Source organism: Rhinolophus sinicus, chromosome 16 (genome assembly GCF_057876585.1).
Source record: "Rhinolophus sinicus isolate RSI-liver-muscle chromosome 16, RSI-T2T, whole genome shotgun sequence".
NCBI lineage: Eukaryota > Metazoa > Chordata > Mammalia > Chiroptera > Rhinolophidae > Rhinolophus > Rhinolophus sinicus.
Window position 1 is genome coordinate 4,923,692 of NC_142516.1, and position 21,310 is coordinate 4,945,001.

Here is a 21,310-nt window from a genome sequence, read left to right on the forward strand (position 1 = left end):
CCTGACTCGCCACGGTTGTTACCAAAAAGGCTTCCTTTGCAAAAGAACAAGCAGTCATTGCAGAGGCAGGGGCATGCCGGGAGGCTCTAGTCTGGTTCCAACCCCAACAAAGACCACTACACATAGCAAATCCTGAGTCAAGCCCAGTTAGACATAGGCTGGCATCCCACTTGTCACTTACAAAGCTGTGACATCTCCGGCAAGCCACCTGTTTGAGCCTACTCCCTCCACTGTGACAGGGAACAAACACCTCCTGGAGGGCTGCAAGGAAGTGCAGACACGGATGGAAAGCAGTGCCCAGGGGCCTGAAGTACCATTAGAATCACGAATCCCAGAGCCTCCACGTTCTCGCTGTGTGGCCTAGGCACAATCTCTTAGCCTTTCTGACAGTTTTCTTGCCGAGAAACATGGGAATGACTGCCTCCAAGTTAGATTTATTGTGCAGATGAAGTGCCGCCGTGTACACACGTGGTGCTCAATAGGGACCATCGACATCCAGCCGTGTTTACACGCTCCTCCCCAGGGGGGGGTGCGTTAGCCCAGGTATGTCAGATCGGTTTCCTGCTTTCTGGAGCAACTTATTTCCATGTTAAAGAGACATTAGCTAAACAGTTTATCTAGACCCGTTTATTATCAAGTTGAAGACTAAGAGATTGGTCCTATTAACTTTCTACCCCGTGGCTCTGAGATTGATATTGCCAAGAGTCAATAATTATAATAAAAGAATGAACCCAAGTTCGCCCAGCTCTCCCTGGCTGCCTGTGTGCTGCTGAAAGCCATCCCAGCAGTGGTGGGATTACAGCTAAACTGCCACGGCCATCAAATCCAGGGGTTTCAGGAGAGGGAGCACCAGCCTAATTGGTGTAATCAGCTCCTGCGCCTGCTAAGAAAATAAAGGCTTGGTCCCCACAACGCAGTGACGCTTCCTCATGCTGTTCGCAAGTTGGGCTCAGGTGGGCCACCGGCTTCCGCTCTGACGGCTGCCCAGGCCCTGGGAGGTACTGCTGACAAGTGTGTACGGCCCACACAGCAGCCTGTAACTTCTTCCTCTCTTTCCGCTGGAGCAGATGATAAGCCTTTCCTTCCTGTCCTGCCTGTTCCTCCTGCTGCCGCTGGGCACCTGCTTTCCTCTGCTGGACAGAGAAGAGCCCATGGACGCCATCGGAGGCACAATGAACTGGGCCGACCTGTCCCGGAGACACCGAGGCCACTTCCCATGGGGCTCCTCCGAGTGGCTGCCAGTCCCCCACCCACATGCCCTGCTCGTCACAGCCAAGGAGCTGCAGATGTCAGGCAGAGAGCGTGCTGGCTTCAGGTTCCGGTTTGGGAGGCAGGATGATGGCAGTGAGGCCACCGGCTTCTTCCCGGCTGACGGGGAGAAGGCTAGTGGCCCATTAGGGACCCTGGCCGAGGAGCTCAACGGCTACAGCAGGAAGAAAGGCGGCTTCAGCTTCCGCTTCGGCCGCCGGTGAAGGGGCCGGGGCACCCGGGACAGGGCTTCTCCTCGGACCCTGCTCCCCACCGCACCGGTTCCACCCCTCAGACCTCGCAGACCGAGGCGTGGGTGTTATTATAAGGAGTTATTAGCGGTAGGATTCGTTAGGTGGGTGCTTACTTTAGATTTCCAACTTTGCTGAAGCAAAAGGCTGGTAGTGTCAACAAGGAGATGACCAAAAGCAACCATCTCGGGTAAAAAGACGACGCCCCCCCATGGCAGCGGCCCCCCAGCACTGTCACTGGTGCCTGTGTTGGCCCGTCCCCACGGTCTGTCTCCAGCCATGGAACTGAGGGTACTGTTGGCCATAAATATAAACAGGCAGAGCTGGCTGTGCAGGCTCCAGGTGGAAGGTGGGCGGCCTGAGGGATTACAGTGGGGCCATCAAAGTTTTGACAGGGACGTCTCCACCGTCTCCACAGGGACGTCTGCAGCCGACATCCAAAGTGCAACTGTGAATGAGTCCATTCCACTGGGTACAGTATATGGTTCTGAAAGTTAAAAATGAAAAAAATAAAATCCTGTTCTCCACCCCATTAATACAAGATCCCTCTGGCAAGAAAACCCTGCTGTGGTGTCGAGACGCTGCTCAGAACCAGTGACCGGTCCCTCTGGTAACTGTCCTCGGCAGCACAGCGCTCGCCAAGCCGCCACTCCCGTGGGAGACAAACAAGGCCTTCACTTTTGCTGTAGCAAGGCTGCATTTCAAATGTGCGGAATCTGAATGTGTTGTACGGATCTTTTGAAATAAAAGTTGTAAACTGCAAAACTGAAACGGGAAGCTCGCCTGATTCTTGCCTGCAGGTCCTCTGTGCCCCATGAATGCCACTTTCCTGAGCTGCCAGTGGCTTGACTTTGGGGAAATGGAAATCATGTTGCACGCGCCCACTCACCTCTCCCAGTGTCCCCTTAATTGGCAGTTGGTAAAATGCCCACGGTCAAAGGTACAGGGGAACACACACAGGGCGTTTGCCTCCTACACTTGACTGCTCCCTCCCTGGCTTTCTCCCATCCTGAAGACACCGTCTCTGCCCGGGGGACGCCAGCGCTCGGCCTGCAGTGGCTGTGGGCCTGGAGGGCAGAGCATCTCTTCCAAACGCTGCCCTGGTGTGTCCTGCGTCCCATCCCCTGTCAGATACAGCAGTCTGATACTGCTCACTCCCAGGCTGGCTTCAACTGCTGACATGAGAACCTGTATCGATGTTACTATGGCAACATCTCCCCTCCTTTCGAGCTGCTGCCTGTCTCTGTTCACAATTGAATAATTTTCCCTTGAGCTGTCACAATTAATTGGTGGATTTTTATTGCCTTTTAGAACCACACTGGGCTGGGCCCAGCTTGACACTTGAGAGTATTTCACAGCGTTCTCCATTCTATTAGTGACTTCCGCTCCCCAGCAGCAGCTCTCAGTCCTGGGCAGCGAGAAAGCCACTTCATTAAGGGGTACACAGATCTGAGCCACAAGAGACACAAGCTAACTGGGAAGCAGAGCTGGGGTGGGGAGATGTGACAGGACACGGGAGTCAGAACACGACCCTCTGCTGCTCCTGTGTGCCTGGTACATGAGCCGGGGGCTCATGGCTGCTGTGACAGGGCCCAGCCAGGGGACAGCACATCATACTCTGGCTTCCACCACTGTCCCAGAAAGAGGTACCCGGGATGCCTCCTGCGAACGTGAGTCTTGTGGGGATGGAACACATCCCCGGGTCTCTGTCTGTTGGTCACAGGCAAACACTCAGCCCTCCAGCCACAGAAGGCAAACCTCAAGCAAACGAGCCCCAATGTGACTGTCGTCAAGAACACCTCTGGTGTTGACATGTACGTCACAGGGAGTCTGGACGAGGCAAGTACGATTCCAGCCCAGGCTGTCTTACCCCACTGCTCATTTCCACCGTAAGGGGGGGCAGCACCTGGGTCACTGCTCCCTCAGTGCTTCACCCCTACAAGGAGCCAGAGAACTTGCACAGGAAAGACCAGGTGAAACAGACCCAGGGCAGAGGGACGCCTTGCAGCCAGGTCCCCTAGCTGACCCTCACTTGCCAGTTTCTACTCTTAGAATATGAGGATACAGACCTTAAAAAAGAGAGCAGCTCCCATGGTCACTAATTATGAGACTTGGAGGCCACCAAGGCTGAGACACTCCTGTGTGGGTTTACACACCTTCAGGTATGCCTGGCTGGTTTTCAGTTTTGGATTAACCTCTATGGAGAAATCCGCGCTAGAGGGGCGAGTGGGAAGGCCTTCGAGGCATGGATATCCTGTCCTAAAGCTTTCATCATTAAACACAAATTAACAGCAAAGCTATTGTTTCCAGTTGTCAGTACATCCGCACTCAATAACCCTGAAAAATCAGTGATCGAACTGCTAGGGGCATTAAATCCTCTCCCACCACTTTGGCTAAATCACCTCTTTAAACCCCACCCCACTCCGGACCCGCCAACTCAGTCAAGCCCTGCGGCCCTGCTCTCTCCTTACCCTTCAGATGTGAAGGGCAGGCTCGCTGGGAAGCGTGCATTCTGGAAGCAGACAGTAAGCTCCCAGGCAGTCTGGGTCCACTCCACCTGGCGTGGCAGCCACTCTCCTCCAGGGCAGGCACCCGACAGCTGCTGCCTCCGTTCATCACATTTATTCTAAACACAGAGCCTTCACCTTGGGTGCAGATGTAAAGGTATTTAGCTATTAAACTGCATGGGGAGCATTTCTGTCTATCTTTTCCTATGTGTTTGAAATATTAATAGACGTTTAAGAAAAAAGGAGACTCGTGGGGGCAGCAAGCCATCAGGCTGTGGTGCTGTCGGCAAGGAGCCACCTCGTCCTAACTTGGCCCCGGTGCCAAAGATGCTGCACGACACTGAAGAGCCAGCCCACACGAGGTGCCCCCAACCTGAGCGGCCAGCGGGGACCCTGCCTGAGACATTGGGTGACCACCAGGGATGAGGGCAGGCGCGGGCAGTGTCACCGTGGCTGGTCCGTCTTGTCCCACCTTGTCTGCTGTGCCAAGACAACATTTAGAAACTGATTTCCCCAGAGCGCTCAATTTGGGAATGCCTCCTATAAAACATCTTGACACCTGAGAAGCTGGGTGAGCTATAATTGACGTCTTCTCTCCCACGATGGAGGGAGGAGCCTGGCCCGGAGCACAGATCTCTGCTAGTCGTGCTGTGGCCATCTGCACTGTCAACACATTAGCCTTGGCACAGGAGCTATAAGCTGGCACACGCTGTGTGACCTTGGGCAAGCTGCTTTACATCTCTGGGCCCGTTTCCTCACCCATCAAATGAGGACTGTGATAGAACCTCCATAAAAAAAGGTGTGAGGGTTTCATGTAGTAACACTGAGCACAGCGGCAGAGTAGCCAACAGCGCTCACACGTGAGCTGGGATTTTAGGAATGCTTTCAGTGAGACATAACACACATCGGGAATGTGCTCCTGGGTTCAGTTTGATGGATTTTCACCATGACACACCCATCAACCAGCACCACCCAGATTAAGGAACAGTACTGCCTGCCCCCCCACCTCTCCTGTGCCCCAACCCGGCATGACTCCCCTTCCCCCTAAAGGACCCTCCCTCCTGACTTCCAACACTGTACCACGAACTACCTGTATTACAATCACCAGCCTGTCTGGCTGCTGCTGCTCAACATTACGTCTGAGTCACTCGTTATGTCGGTGTGGCAACAGCTGGTGCATTCTCACTGCTCTGGAATATTCCACCACTTGAACATGCCACATGTACTTATCCTCTCTTCTGTCGATGACATCTGGGTTGTTTTCCATTTGGGGATCTTTAACTGCTTGCTTTTAAAAATTTCTGACATTTTAGGCTTCTATTTCGTGGTAATACCAACCCCTGTAGGAGGGCTTGGCCCTTGGGAATTCCTAGGTTGTGGATCTTGAGGGCAGGAGTCAAAATTATTTGAAAACTATTGTGTGTGCACGTAGAGGCATTTTTCAGAGGCTAGACCCAGTCTGCATTAGAGTTCTCAAAGGGTTCTGTGACTTGGTCAGGCCTTTAAGCTCAGGTGACACGTGGAAGATTCTTATTGAGGAAACTGTCTTTTAGGACCTTTATTTCACACTGGTGCAGCTGCCAAGGTGACGGCTGTGTGACACCATCATGAACTGACTGGACAAGCCACCTCACTGGAGCACCGGGCAACTGAGGGGAACACCTTGCCCAAGAGTCTGCCGCAAAGCTTCTGTGACGTCCACGTCTGACACGGAGGAAGCAGCCATCACTTGTGGCTGCCACTGTCATCATTCTACGTCTTCGTTCCAACTTGAGGGCTGTCACTCAAGGGAAGACCCTGTTACCTGTGGGAAAGCCCAGACTCAGGACATTCGGTGGCAGTTAGGGCTCAGCCAGAACAGGCTCTGTGAACCCGGCCTCGGCTCGTGCCTGTGGAACCGGCCTCTGGCGCTGCTCGTGGCCACCATCTGAGCAGCCGCGTCCCAGGCAGCGTCCTCACTGCCGTCACCTGGCGGGCCGCACGTCTCGCTCCCGAGGTCTCCGGTAAAGAGCTTTCGCTGAACCGTGCTGCTTACTCTGCTTTGGTGAGCAGGATCTGTACGCGCTGACAAGTCTGCTGGCTTAATAAGTATCATTACCCGAAGGCGCTCCTTCCTTCCCTGACTTCCACGTCTCAAGCTGTCAGCTGCTGTCAAACGCAAACCAAGATGAGAAAACAGCAGCACCGCCCCCAACCATGGTCCCTTGCTGGGGGGCTGGGGGAGGCCGAGGCAGGGCCCCGACATTTCCGTCCCCTTGCAGGCCAGTACACCCTGCTCCTCGTCCACAAAGGAATGAGGCACCCGGCGTGTCAAACACAAGTGAGGGGCACTTCGGGGGCTGAGGGCAGGGGCAGGAAGTGATCAAAGGCAGAGAGCGAAAAAGAGAACTAGTGAAGGGATTAAATCTCCCAGGCCAGTGAGGAATCAGGCCATGACGCCCCCCGCCCCCATTTCAATGACCTGACAGTTGGCACAGCCCTTGGGCTGGTCTTCCTTTCCCATGCCAGTCAGACAGGCATGGCCCGGATGGATGGTGGAACAGCCCACTCAGTGCCGCTGACAAGAGCCAGGCTGCTGGCAAGTAAGCGTCAAAGGCACAGGGAGGGTTTGGGACGAGGGCCGCAAATGCCCACGAAGGGCTGACGACGACACAGGACGCTGCCGCACTCCTGCCATCGTTGTTCTGTCAAACCCAACTCGGAACCTCCAGCCCCTTCAGGAAAACAAGGACTCTCTCCCTTCCTACACACGCCATGACTCTAACAGGGTTAAAGCAACCCGCCCAAGTCCTAATGTTGTAAACATTTATTTAAAAAATACTACAGAGGAGAGATGTGGATTCAAAAAACAGAGTCATATACAGAAACAAAATGTATTGGACCAGAAAAAAAAAAAAAGACACCATAGGCATTCGAGAAGGGAAGGTAGTGGAAGACTATTTACACGTCATTTATAAAAGAGCAAGTCTACGAGAGTGTAATACCAAGGTATAAATGCAAAATATAGTGGCAATCATGTGAAAAACAAAAGAGACCAGTACCTCACAGAAACAGGAGGCGGGGAACCTGGGGGGCAGGGGGGTTTGTCTGCTTGGTCTGCAAGGCCACTGGCGGTGTTCTAGCACCTCCCTCAGTCTGTGTAACACAGCAGTCTGGGGTAGGGCAAAGAGGTGACACGCTGTGAGAACAGCGTAAAACGGTCCAGAGGAAACCATCTCTACCCGAGAAATAAAATACAAGTTTAGGTGATGAGCGTGAAAGTGGGGCCTGGGTGAGGTCACAGCCATGAGAAGGCGTGGGGAGCAGAAGGCGGTTCTGTCCTGGTTTCTCCAAGGTTCTTTGCGGGCCTGGAGGTAGGCAGAGGCAGGTGCCTGCCCACTCTTCAGTAGCTGCTCTAGGTCAAGGTCAAGGAGACTTGGGTGCCCGCTCAATGAGCCTGGTCCTGGGCAGCCCAGGGGAGACGGCTCTTGTCTAGGGTTTCACTTTGTTTGTGGTTTTCTTCATCCCTGGTGAGTCCAACACAGACATTAGGCTAAGGGTTGGGGGTGGCGATTCGGGAAGACGTCTGCCCACTGGGGTGCAGCCAATACTGCATGGGGCTTTGGTGCCAGTCCTTTCCTCCTGTTTGCGTGCTGGGGCCCAATGTCTGTATCGCAGGCAGCTGTGCTGAGGGCAGAGCTTTGAAATGCTTCAGGAACTCCAGAAAACTGAAGACTGGCTGTCACACAAGAAAGAGCCCTGCAAAAATCTCCTTTGTCTTAGAGGAGTAAAGGGAGGGGGAGATCAGTCAGAAATCAGACAGCGTCTTTTCAGGGCACCTGGAAACTCAAAAGTAAGGGAACCCTGGGCCCAGGGCAGACCTGCCTGGGCCCAGCACCGTCTGGGCCCAGCGACTCACCCAACAAGCACCCCCTCCCGCCTCCCCTGCCCCCATGTGCTGGACAGCGACCCTGCTACCTTTAAGACTCAAGCTTTCTATCCAGGATGAGCAGCACATGTCACGAGAGCAAGCGACTGGGCTCTGAGGACATGCAGAGAATGGGTGACAGAATATTCTCCCACGTCACGGGCCTCTTCAGCTTCCCCACCTGACCTGGGACCCAGAGGCTGGTTGGTGATAGCACCCCGTTTTACCCCCCAGCTCAAGAGCTGTCCTTCACGTGGGGAAATGGTGAGGGCACCAGCCCCCGGCAGCAGTGGAGTGCAGAGTGACCCGCTGGCAGAGCTTCCCAGGATAGTTCTGGAAACGTGGCTTAAGGACAGGAGGCAGGAGGAGGATGAGGGCACAGGCTCCACTGGGTGAGTGAGGGTGACAGTTCCCAAGGCCTTGGTGACATAGCTCCCGTTCAGGGCACTCGTTCTTAGGGAAAATAGAGAAGGAGGCATAGCCAGAGGAAATCCTCCAGAAAGACAAACGCAAAGGAAATTCTCACCGCCTTCCCGGCTGGCCGGAAGAGCTCAGTCTTGAAGCACTCTGTGGGGAGGAGGCTGGCGCCGACTGCAGTCCCGAGTGGGGACACCAGACAGAGCTCGGCAGCTCTGGGAGCCCCTGAGGAGAGCAAAGTGCAGGACGGCTGGTGCACAACACAGGTAGCAGGGCTGTACTCCTGGCGGCCCTGAGCTCTGGGGCCTAGGTCCCAGCTCACTGGGCCCGTGTCAGCCACCGTCTGGGGCACGGCAAGTGGCTGCGGCTGGCCTGACGCCCGGCTTCTGCTACCTCTGTACGATGTCACTGATCTCTTTCACGGAGCTGAGGAGTTTGCTGAAGTCCTGAGTGGCCGCTGGGCCACTTCCCGCTGTTGCCGGGCAGATCTGAAGCTCCCGGAGATTATTCTCCAGTTTGTTGATGGCCTCACGGAAGGCGAATTTGTTCCTCATTTGCTGGATGGAGTCCACGTAGCTCACGCAGAACGTGTAGAGATTCTTGCCGGCTTCCAGCACGGCGCTGTGGCTGGCCATCTGCTCGGAGTTCTTGGAGATGGCCAGGCACAGGGCCTCGGTGCCGTCCAGGACCACACCCTTGGTGACTGTGCCACTGGCGATGCGCTCCGGGGGCTGGCGGGTTTTCCGAAGAGACACGCGGGTCGATATGAGAGGGATAAAGGCGGTGGAGGACGGCGGGTCCCCTGCTAGGGTGGAGGAAGCCGCCGGCGTGCAGGGCGTGGGCGCTGGGCTGGTGGGGGTCCCCGCCGGCTTGGCGGATGGCTGCGGCTTTGGCACGGACGGGAGCACAGGCTTTCTGACGCCCTCTCCCAGCTGGCTGGGCTTGGCAGCCTCGCTGCTGGCAGGATCCACAGCCACGGGCAGGGCTTTGGCCTTCCCAGGGGTGCCTGCCTCCCCGGCTGCTTCCTGGCTTGGGCTCTGACAGGGCTTCCCAGCCTTCCCAATGGGGGTTGGTGGGGGGGGCGGTGGGGCAGGTTTGAGCCTGGACAACTTCCCCTTGTCTCTCCCTGGGGACTCGGAGGGGGCCTTGTGCCGCCTCAGCCTGCACTCCTCGGCAGGACCTTTGCTGGGCCCTCCAGTGGCGCCTGGCCCTGCCCTGCTACTGGGCGGCGCTGACTCGGCCGCTGCAGCGGTCCCCGCCGCACTGCACTTCCCGGCCTCCTCCTTGTGGGGAAGAGCAGAGCAAGCAGCCACCACAACCTGCCTACGGGGGAGCTTGGGAGTCAGACTGGGAGGGCTGGAGCCTGGGCTGGACTCCGCTGCGTCCTTGAACACGTCATCAGCCGCTTCCTCCGTCTTCTTCACCAGCCTGGGCGGGGGCGTCACCGTGCCCCTGCTCACCTGATCGGACCTGTTCTCACTCGCCCGCTTCCGCGGCAGAGCTGGTTTCTCAGTCCGGTGCCCTCCGAAGGTGGAGGAGTCAAACTGCCTCCCCGTGGACTGCAGGTCCCGCGGCAGCGTGACTGACTTCCACTCCGTGTCCTTGGCCCCGTGGGGCACGCAGGATGCGGAGCAGGACCTCAGGAAGCGCTTGCTGGAGCTGCCGCCACTCTCCTCTTCGCCGGCTGCTAATCGGCTGCTGGTCAGCGTGCTGGACTTTTTCCACAGGTGGGGAGACCGGAAGCCTGCAGCCCCTGGCTCCCGGAAGGCTCCGTTGGGGACGCCAGCCCCGCTGCTGGGCTTTGGGGACTTGGCTGGCTCGGCTGTGTCCGAGGGTGCGAGGGCTAGCGCCCCATTGCTGATTTCGCGGCCCTCTTCCTCTCCCGCCGCCTTGCGCTCTGGCTGGCCGTCCATCTCCCGGAAGGAGCTGCTGCGCTTGGGAGGCGTTGGAGCAGTTTTCTTCTTCTTCTTGATCAAGGCGCTAAACAGGTTGGTCTTTTTGTCTTTGGGGAGAAGGCGTTCATCTTCATTAAGGCCACCATCCTGGGGACCTCGCTCTTTCCGAGGGAGTAAAGGAGACACAGCAGGCTCGTGGTCCAGAGGATCTGAAACACAGTGGGAAGGGTTTAACCAGTGCAGACCAAGGGCTCCCGAGCAGGCGGGAACCTGGGCTGGCTGTCCGCTCTGCGGAGCGGCCCCAGGGGTGGGCTCTGCCAGCCCTGCGTGACTGGCAGCGCCACTGCTCCCCTGGGTCCTGGGCAACTTCCTTCCTGTCATTCACCCTCAGCGTTCTCGGCAATAAAATGGAGACTAATAAAACCAAGCCACAGCATTGTTGGGAGGATAGAACACAATGAGCGTGGGGCATCTGGCACAGCTCTTGGAACAGAATTTCTCAGTAACTGCTGTCATTGTTAGTATTCTTATTAGGAAGAGCTTAGGTTTCTCTCCTTGAAGACAGCAGAACAAAAAGCCGGGACGTCCCCGTCTCCCGCACACCTGCACTTGTTTCCTTCATATCTGCAGAGTCCCCTCACTATCTGGTGAGTAAAAACTATGACAAGGCCGAGCAAAGGGTCATAACCTGTGCCTCTCAGACCAGCCAACTGGTGGTTTCTACAAGGTGTGACCTGGAGGGAACGGGACACATCCCACAGGGTGCAGTGACACTGGGCCATTATGCTTGGGAAACAAGAAGGGGTGACCTTTTCCAGTTTTTAAATCATTAAATATGAGTAATAGCTCTAAGAAATCTTTCTGGTGTTGCCAAGCTCCCTGCTAGTGAATGACAGACCTCTCCCTCAGGGGGCAGCTGCAAAAAGAGGGGAGGGTTTTCTGTCACACCTTGTAACTCAGAGCAGAAGTACAGGGGGCATTTATCAAAGTATCAGGCAGCACGCAGGACATCTGACTCAGGGAAAGCGGGGACTGCCCCACAATTCAAGCCAGAGGAAGAAGGTAAAACTGTAACGAATCGTGACAGCTCTATCTCAGCGCCGGTCAGCTAGCTGACACCTCGGCTCACCTCGAGATTAGAACCAAACACGCCTTGGGTGAATACTGATGGGCACACACGCACATGCCTGCTCGTCACTGGCCTTTCAATAAGCCCGAAGTTTCCATAGTGGCTTCTCCACCTCTCCACTGCTCAACTACCTGAATCACGACAACTAAGAGAAGGACGGAGGGTCGAAGGTTCTGGGCAGTTTATGTGCCTTCGCCCCTCCAGTGGGGTGACCCAGAGGGGTGTGGAAAGAAAGCATTGTAATTTGGACACATTTCTTATGTAAACCTTTTAAGTACATATTTTTGGTTTATTTTATAATACACTTAGTATACTTGGGCAGTAGTATATGTATATACGATATACAGAGGGAGCCAAAAAAATGTATACACATTTTAAGGAAAAACTATTAAAACTGTAATACTCAATATATACCAATAACAAAAGATGAATACAAGTCACGCTTGACTTCTGCAATTACAAGAGGTGCTCAAAGTGGTTCCCATCAGCGTCCAGACACTTCTGATGACGGCGAACTGCTGCTTGAGCAACGCTGACCAAAGAGTCCGCTTGTATATTTTTTTGGCACCCCCGATATATATTAGGCTGCACATTCAACTTTTTCTTACTAATATGAGTATATTATGAAAAACTTGGGGATTGTGGCTCCAGATCCTGCTGTGGTTAAACACCCCTGATTCCCGCTTCGTCCTGTCCCTTCCCACTCAGGCTGTGGTCAGTCAGAACATCCCCTAAGAGCCCCTACAAACCAGATGCCAGCCCACCTCAGCTGGTCTGCAGCAGAACCCAGACTTCTGGGGTTCTGGGGGACGGGCACCACTGCTCCAACACAGCACCTAATTCCCAGTCGAGCCTGGTGCAGGAGGCACCAGACCAGTGCTCGCTAACACGATTCCTGACCACATCGTGAGACCCCTCCCAAGCCACCCCCTCTGGCCCACAGGTGTCTCCTGGTCCCACCAGTCCCGGGGAGCTGCTCCTGGCAGTGCTTCCACCACAAGCTGCTCTCCGCCTGATTCAACACTCACTGCTGCTGTATGTGCCCTGCATGAGCACCAGCCACAGCGCTGTGGTGACACGTGACAAGGTGGCTCCTGCTCAGTGGGTTTCAGAAGCACCTCTACACATCAGACTGAACTACGTGCCGAAGCCAATGGCTCCTAACGATTCCCAGAGGGAGGGTGGGATGCTGCAGGGAGAGAAGAACCTTCTCCACCGCTGGACAACTAATGGGAGTTTGCCTGCCCTTCTGTGCAGGCTGTGCACACTGCTCCCCGTCTGCCACCCTGGCCCTGAGGGCACTGACCCTGAGCCTGCGGTGGGGGTGGGGTGGGGACATACCAGGCTCTCCTGGGCACTTGGAGTGGGGTGTCTCGGGCACGTCGGTGGGGTCTTTGTGTTCCACGGCTCTCCTGGAGGTTCTTGTCTTGGTGGGCAGCTCTGGGGCCTGCAGCAGAGTGCCTGCAACCCCTCGCATGCCTTTTTTCCCCAGTTCCTTTTCCACTTCTAAGAACCACATACACACACACAAAAACACAAAAAGCAGCAGCCATCAGTAATGGTGTCATGTTGGTATGTTGGTTTCCTTTTTCTTTTTAAAGTAACAGTAGTCACCTACACAGTTACAGAAAAGAGATACAAATGCTGAAGAAACAGCACTTGGTAGTTTTCAGAATTCTGCATGGCTATAAAAGACAGAGAGCTCCACACTCAACACCTCTGCCCAGCTTTCTGGTCTCAGGTAACTTGCTGGCCCGCACACTTCGACCCAGAAGTGAACCAAAGGACCAGAGCTGGAATCCCACACAGCCGTCCCTCCTACCCCAACCTTTCACCCCACTGCAGGCACCCCAAGGACGGGCACTTTACCATCTGATATGCTGGATTCCTGGAACATAGTTTCAAAGGCTTGGTGGATTTCAGCAAAGGAGGGCCGGTCAGAGGGATTCCACTGCCAACCTGGACAGGTGAGACCTGAGTCAGACCCTCTATGAAGCCTGGCTAACAAGCGTGGGGCTAGCAATTCTCAAGGAAAAGTCGAGAAACGAAAGAAGCACTCCATTCCTGCTACCCATCTTTTGTTGTGACAAGCTAAAGTGATGAATGCCACTGCATCCTATTATAGACATTAAAAATTTGAAAAGACTTTAGATATTGGCAGGAAGGTAGACTGTAAAACCCCAGAGACGCTGACAGCCAGACTGCATTTACAAATATATTGTTCCCAACCCACTCTCGCAAGTGCAGAAAATTACTCAGCCAAATAGCTCATCTTCTATCTAACCCTTACTTCATGGTTATCAAAGGCCAAAATCCTCATCAGTAAAGAAATGCGAATCAAAACAAGATTAAGACGAGGACTGAGGACTGACGGAGCCCAGTGCTGGTGAGGACAGAGTCACTCACCCTTGCAGTGGAAGTGTAAACTGGGGCAACCTTTTCAGGAGAACAAGTTGGTAAAATCGATCAAAATTTAAGATGCACACAGCCCTCTGAGCCAACAGTTCAACTTCTAGAAATAACAGCACAATGCACAGAGGCAGATGTATGTATGAGGGTGCTTATTCCTGCCTTGCTTATTAATGGCAAAACCCAAACAAACGTGTAAAACCACCAGCTGTTCATCAAAAGAGGAGGACTGGGTGAATGAATAAACCACTTAATGGGGTGCTACATAGCTAGACAAAGTAAGAGGGGGTGGAGTGAGAGGGAGATAAGTAGAGGTAGAGATTTCTTTGAATTATGGACATGGAAAGATATGCCTATTACACTGCTAAGTGCAAAAAAAGTTGCAGGTATGGTTTCATATGTGTAATAAAACCAATGAGCTAAACGTCCCCCGGAGTATTTACCTACTACAGCAGAATGTTTGCATTTATTAAGAAATCCAAGGAATGTGTATTTACTAATAAGAAATCCAAGTTTGGTATCCATCAATCCCAATTTTGCATTAAAAAACAAACCAAAAAACCCTCACACGTAAATATTATGTATAAATAAGATGTATAGAAACACTGAAAAAAGTCTGGAAAATAGGTACCAAACTGTTCCATTTGCTGCTCTGAAGACTGGGAATGAAGGGGAAATGCAGAGCTTCAGTGCCCTACTTTACGTGTACACTCCTGCAGTGGCACGTCTCACAAAGCCCACGCGTGACGTGTGACTTAGAGCTGGGGGGGTAGCTCACATGCTCGCATGAGTGCGTAGACCTCCTCCGGGCAGCCCTCCGGGCGCTCCATGCGGTAGTCTCTCTCCAGCAGCTCATACACCTGGGACAGGTCGATTCCCGGGTACGGTGACATGCCGTAGGTAGCAATTTCCCAAAGCAACACTCCAAATGCTAGAAGAACAAAGAAAGAAAGGGTATTTAAAACGTGTGAACTATGCTGCATTTACAATTGGTTACCTGTGTGGCAGACATCAGAAGTCACACCCTCAGAAGCAGGCCAGGCACTGACATTTTACCAGGCTCTTAACTACCGACAGCCCAGGACACAATGCCAGCTTCAGCATGCTCACAGCCACAGGCTAGAAGGCGCTGGAAGAGAAGAGGACTGGCCGCATCAGCCCCTCCAGATCTCTCAGGGAACGTGACCGTCTTGCTGGGACATGTGGTGGGGAATCTAAGGCTGCAAGTTAGGAGGCCATTTCTACTCCCAGCTCTGTGACCAACTGGCTCTGTGCCTCAGACAGGCCACTTCTCCTTCCTGGGCGTAGGAGATTATCTCCAAGTCCCTCCCAACTTGAAACATTTCACTAAAATCTTATGAAATCTTTGAAAGTTTTGAAGGCCCAGAGTATAGCCTTGAAACTCCAGACCCCATTAAAGGAAGCAGGGCTCCTGGAGAAATGGGTGGTTCAGGTCTAGGGCAGGGGGTGACATCTTATCATTACAGACAGCACAGATGCTTTCAAAGACTACAGGGGTCCTGTCCAAAGGACCAGGAGCAACGTGAAGTTCCCACTGGTCAAACATGAGACAAATACCAATAAGGAAAACATCTGCCGTGAATTAAAGCTTATCAAATATATTTAAACGCATTATATATATGAGCATTCATGATAGTATCACACACACACAAAAAAAAAACCACCAAAAATCTAACTGGTCATCATTGGAAGGTATTAAGAAACCAACTCATTGTGAAAACTGGTAAATAATGGCAAGAAAGCAAACACTTATCCTGCCTTTCCTTTATGAACTGTACCCCTGAGTAACCAAACAGTAGGTCAGGTAAAGTTTCTTCTTATATAAGTATTAAGCCAATCGATGAATAAGAAATGACAGAATTAGAGAACTACCATTTGGCAATGCCTAAGACATTAGTGGATCTAGGTGCTGGGTATCAATAGCTGTTAAAATTATTTAAAAACAGAGAGAAAATCAAGCATTATGTACCTATTGATGAAAAAGCCCACCACCGCCTATGAAGAACTCTTAACTGAAAGGAAAAACGTCAAACCTGAATATGATTACGCCATCTAGCTCCGACTACCCGTTTACTTGAGATACTTACGAGAGAGGAACACATTAAATCACTCCACGGGGATGCAATGAGCATCCAGAATGTGGGAAACTTTAAAGGACAGATGACAAGATTTGTTCAACAAATAAGCAGCGAGGGAAATAAAGAGATGGAGAGGGAAGTTACAGATTAGAGGAGTCTTAAGGGACATAACCAATCACATTGTGTGCACCATATTTGGATCTCAATTCAAACAGACTGTAAAATGAAAGTACAACTTTCCTGATTCAATTGGAAATTTGAACATTAACTGGATAGTTGATAATATTCACAAATTACTGTCCATTTTGGGAGGAGGGGCAATGTGGTTATGAGAATTAAAAACGCCATCTTTAAGACACTCACACTGAAATAGTTATGGACGAAATAGTATGATGTCTGGGATTTGCTTCAAAATAAGTGTCAGGGGAGGGAGCGGGGCACAGAGGGTACAAGGGCACCATGAGGCGATGACCAGGAAAGCTGGGTGATGGGTGCATGAAGCTCGGCAGGCAACTGTCTTCCTTAGTATATATACACTTAAAATTTGCCATAATAAAAAGTTCTTTTAAAAAGTAAAAATAAAAAACGGTCACATGAAGCTTCAGAGCCCTATTAAAGCCCAAACCAAACTACATAGCACTCGGTGCATTACAGGAAGCCTCTGGGTGGCTGCAGGGTCAGCCAGCTGCCCCCGCAAACCCAAGCAACACATTGAGAATGAAGACAAAGACGGTAAGTGTAAAAAAAAAAATAAAAAAAAAATGGTAATCTGAATTATTTCAGAAGAAAAAGATCGCTTTTACTTCATTTCAGATAGAAAACAGGGGAGAAAAGATATTTAAACAAAAGAGAAACAAAAAAGAATTACGTAATGAAAAATAAAAGGAATGAAAGATGCAGTAGAAAAGCAAGAAGAGACAGGAAAACGGGGAGGGGGGGTCCCACGGGGGTCCCACCCTGGGCCAGCAGACAGGCCAGAGCAGCAGCCCTTACCCCAGACGTCGGACTTGATGGAGAATTTGTTGTACGCCAGGCTTTCGGGTGCAGTCCACTTGATGGGGAATTTGGCCCCGGCGTGGGCTGTGTAAGTGTCCCCCGTCATTAACCTGCTCAGGCCGAAATCAGCCACCTTCACCAAGTGGTTTTCCCCTACCAGGCAGTTTCGGGCAGCAAGATCTCTGGGAAAGGAAAAAGTCCATCCATGAGTGTTCCTGGCTAGCTTTCCGGCTTTGCAAACCCACCACTGCTGGGGAAAGATGCAATACTGACAATGGAAAGGGAGCCTGGTTCCCCGGAAACTTATGTTAACTCCTCCCCGGGGAGCAGCACCCATCCCTCAGCACCCACCTGGGCTCCCAGCGCCCTGAGAGGCAGCAGAGGTGGCCCTGGGAGCCGGCACCCCGGCCTGTGATCTGGAGCAAGTTAGTTCCCCTGAGACGCAGTTATGTTACCCGTAAAATGAAGATGAGAATAACAGCGCCTACTTCTTAAGGTTGTTGTGAGTAGTAATTAACTAATATGTGAAGTGCTTCAACTGATGCCCGGAGAATAGTGTCATCTAAGTGTCTGTTTGGTTATTGCTACTCTACGCAGGAACCAGGAACGAACGCAGAGGCCAGTCCTCGACCGTGGGCAACTTACAGCCAAGGGACTCTCCACTTGTCCTCTCCAGACTTGGTAACAAAGACCACGGCATTCTTTACCCAAATCGTGTTTCCTACTTTCCTCGTTCTTCCTGATGCTTATCCAAATGTATCCTAAGAATTTGCTCTTGTCTAATTAGCTTCTCTCACCTCCTGATTCTACCAGGGAGGTAGGAGTCTAATCTTCGGTTCATGACATTAACCGTGAACTCACAAGGCAAACAGGAACCGAGGACTGAGAAGAGGCAGCAGCTAAGGCGATGGCTGCATACGACAGCTTGAGCATTGGCAATCAGAGACAAATTAAATACAGGAGAGTTGTGCCTAACAGGATTTTGATAAAGCATTCAGAGTTTGCCCGGATGAAGAGGGACTGGACCTAGACATGCGAGGCAAACGGGAAGTCAAGAAATCTCAATTTGCAGCCTCACAGGGTTCGCTCTCCTGAGTGACAGGAGCGCATGAACCGGGCTCCCACGGAGCACAGAGAATCTGTCTGACAAGGAACCGCCAGCATCTCACACGTGCTCCTCTTATCCCCCACTATGGAATCTCATGTACAGGTTTTATAGTCAAGCTAATTGGACAGGAAAGGTCACAGTGGTGGCACAGAGAATGTCTTGTATGAATGACTCCAGCAAAGCCCACAGGCTCTGGCCTGGATAGGCTGTCACTCTGCTAGGAAGCCATTTCCACCAACAAAGAATGTGAAGACCAGGATAATTGTGGCACACCTGAAGGTCACAACACTCCGGGCTTTGAAACAGCAAAGACGCTTCACTTAGAGCCGCATCTACACAATTCTGCCAATTGTGGAAACATCGCTGAGCCCGGTGACAGCAAGTTAAGTGGAGAATGAAATGATAATAAAGAGAAGGGAGAAAAAAAACACGTAGCACAAAACCGAAACCCATGCATTGGCCGCTCCTGCCGTGTGTCAGGGCAGGGCCACCTGCTCCAGGGAAGAGGTCACCACGGCGCCCGCCGGCCGGGCTCAGCGGAACAAGGGGCACTCGACACCGTGTATGAAACACTGAGTTCGCCACTTAGTCCAGAACGGTTCCGAAGCGGACCGTTTCTCCCCCAGGATTCCCTGCTCCGTGGCCAGACTCTAGGCCTGGCTGAACTGGGCCCTGGACACACACCCAGAGCTGGTCACGTCAGAACCCAGCGCAGCTCTTGTCCCTAGGTCTAACATGTTGCCAGCACTGAAGGGAGAGGCCGAGCGGTCACCCCTCCGGGTGGGGCCTTTTACAGCAGGCTCCTACCTGTGGATGAAGTTTTTCTTCTCCAGGTACTCCATGGCTGACGAGATCTGCGTGGCCATGTACAGCAGCACCACAGCGTTCACCTCCTGCCGGTTGCACTCTCGCAGGTAGTCCAGCAGGTTCCCATACGTCATGAACTCCGTGATTATATAGAACGGAGGCTCCCGGGTGCAGACCCCTGCCAGCGAGACACAGCACAGACATCAGACAGGACTGGCACTCAAGGAGAAGGCTTCTGAAATGGATCTGACTCTGCCCCCAAGCCCTGGACTCAGTGCTAAGATGGTTCCAAGCACCTGTGACTTGAGATGATGTTTCCAGGGGAGGGGGGTTCATGGCCCGCTCTTTTCTACCTCTCAAGCCAATGAACTTAAAACAGGAAGAGGCTGCCACCGAGTTCAGAAGCAAAGGCCAGGCACACATCAAATGGCCTAAATCACTGTTCATTTACCCCAGGGGCTTATGTCTGATGGCTCTACTTCCAGAAATACTTCAGTGAAGGAACTCTTGAAAATTCTTAAGCTTCAGAAGTCAATTTGAGATTTGCATTTGATGCTTGTAGGTATTAAAGTAATAAAATTCACACACACACACACACACACACACACCTCCTTTTACCGAGGGCTGAATGTTAGCAGAGAACAGATGTCCAAATCAGAAGTGTTCATGCAGCAAGGCAGTCACCTCCTCTTTGACAGCGCCTGGATCACCCCAGCGGGTTTAATGGAAAGGCCCCCCCCTCAGGGCTCCTCGCACTCACCAAGTAACTGTACCAGGTTAGGGTGCTTGATCTCTTTCATTACTGCAGCTTCCTTCAAAAACTCTTCCACCTCCATGGTGTCCTCCTGCAGGAAAAAAAGGTAATGAAAATATTTCAGCAAGGACTGTTTACGTGGGAAAGTACACAGCGTGGGTGGTTAATACAAACTGGAGCTTTGCCGAACGAGCATCCTGGCCCACAGTTTCGGCCGCCACCCCACTCTGGGCAGGTTCCATGGCAGCCGATCGTCGCCTCAATGGCACGATGAGTTTCTAAATCCTTAGGTGTTGAACTTTTGAATTCTCACCCAGGGCAATACAGCAAGGGTGGCCTGTATGTTGGCGGCCGGCTGCTGTCAGCTGCTACGCAAACTATATTTGTTCCATCACCCGTGGAGTTTGTGGGGCTGGGGGACATGTGTGCAGGCAAAACCACAATCTCCCTCAGGAATGGCTGCTTTCCAAGGGGTCTTAAAATGCATGACATAAAACAAAAAAAATCATTTGAAGAATCTGAAATGTACCCGATTTAAGGGAAGAGACCCTGGTGACACAAAAACATATTGTACTACCACATTAGAACGATGCCTCAAAATATGGCAGAAACAGGACGTGGAACAGCTGAACACGGTGCCATGGGGCTCGTAATGAAGCCGTCACCACTGTCAGGTCAATTACTCCGATTCTAAAATCATTGTCACCAGCAGCTCCCCTAACACGAGTCACAAGGACCGTCAGTAGCAAGCTTGCAGGGAGACGCCAGAGCGGAGGTGGTGGCATTTCTACACGTCCTCATGTGCATCCAGTCCTGGCTCCCGTCCGGAGTGCTGAGTCGCCTGGCCGGCCCTGTGATCCAAGAGCCTTGCTGGGGCTTACACTGGGTAAACTTCTTTTTGACTTAAAGGACCCACTGTCCTCTGAACTGACCCTCAAAACAGGAAGCAGGTAGTGGTAAATGACATGGTCTGTTTGCTGTGAGAACCTGGCTACAAAGGCCCACCAGGGAGGCAAGAGCCCACCCTTCAAGTTTCCACAGGGAGTTTGAATTGTCTGAAGAGAAAGACTGTATGGGAGATGGGGAGTGAACGTCTTGAAAACCAGCCTCCCCCAAGAGGAAAGCTTTATCGAGTTTATTGAAATGTGGGACCTGCCCCTCGGGGAGACGAGGCTCTAAGGTGTGCTTACGGCACAACTCCCCATGACTGCCGCATGCGCCGCTGGCCGCGGAACTGAGGGAAGACTTCCAGAGGACAAGTCAACCTTCACTGAGCACTTTCTTGCTTTGGTCAATCATGTTTACAAGCCAAGCATGACCAACGAGTTACGTGTCAGCCTTTGCTTAGGGCTCTGAGAGATGAAACTCAGGAACAATTTACTGCTCTTTAAAAGTGGCGAGTGGCTCTTAATGTCAATTAAACCTCGTCGGTAGCCTCTGTGTCAGGCTGAACGGGGGAAAGGCCGCACTGCTGCCGCCGCCACGCCATTGGCTGTTTAATTCTTCTGAGTCCTCTCTGCTCCGTAATATGCTCAGCCGGCCGTGCCGTTCTGGGCGTGAAGTGCTCTGATTTACCAGGGGGACACGCTAATGTCAAAGGCCTGCCAGAATCGGGGGAGTCCATGCTGTGCACGTAAGGACGGGCTTCCAGAACCCTGCTTGGCCAATAACATGTTCAAAAAGTGGCACTCAAACGAAGCTTTCTAGACAAGTGGAGTTTTTGGGGTTTTTTAGAGCACCATACAAACTACGCACAGTGATGTCGTTTCAGAAATATCATCTG

At 52.4% G+C, this 21,310-nt stretch overlaps 2 protein-coding genes across 4 annotated transcripts in view; one reads left to right on the forward strand and one right to left on the reverse strand.

Annotated features, from left to right (window-relative positions):
• The first annotated feature begins 1,067 nt into the window (after positions 1 to 1,067).
• QRFP (pyroglutamylated RFamide peptide) lies at positions 1,068 to 1,472 on the forward strand. Its single transcript, XM_074331548.2, has one exon. The coding sequence runs from the start codon at positions 1,068 to 1,070 to the stop codon at positions 1,470 to 1,472; it is 405 nt and encodes a 134-aa protein (XP_074187649.2).
• Positions 1,473 to 6,797: 5,325 nt separating this feature from the next.
• ABL1 (ABL proto-oncogene 1, non-receptor tyrosine kinase) overlaps positions 6,798 to 21,310 on the reverse strand; it is a 116,153-nt gene continuing 101,640 nt past the window's right edge. For all 3 annotated transcript variants that reach the window (XM_019728861.3, XM_019728860.3, XM_074331186.2), the window contains exons 5-11: positions 19,534 to 19,618; positions 18,774 to 18,951; positions 16,856 to 17,040; positions 14,542 to 14,694; positions 13,224 to 13,313; positions 12,696 to 12,860; positions 6,798 to 10,434 (exon numbers count right to left, since the gene is read on the reverse strand). In XM_019728861.3, coding sequence (XP_019584420.2) covers positions 8,720 to 10,434; positions 12,696 to 12,860; positions 13,224 to 13,313; positions 14,542 to 14,694; positions 16,856 to 17,040; positions 18,774 to 18,951; positions 19,534 to 19,618 — 2,571 coding nt within the window. In that variant the 3' untranslated portion in view covers positions 6,798 to 8,719. The remainder of the gene's footprint in view (positions 10,435 to 12,695; positions 12,861 to 13,223; positions 13,314 to 14,541; positions 14,695 to 16,855; positions 17,041 to 18,773; positions 18,952 to 19,533; positions 19,619 to 21,310) is intronic.

What these genes read in the sequence shown, in the direction of transcription:
- QRFP (XM_074331548.2), top strand. Translation starts at nt 1,068, where the DNA reads ATGATAAGCCTTTCCTTCCTGTCCTGCCTGTTCCTCCTGCTGCCGCTG.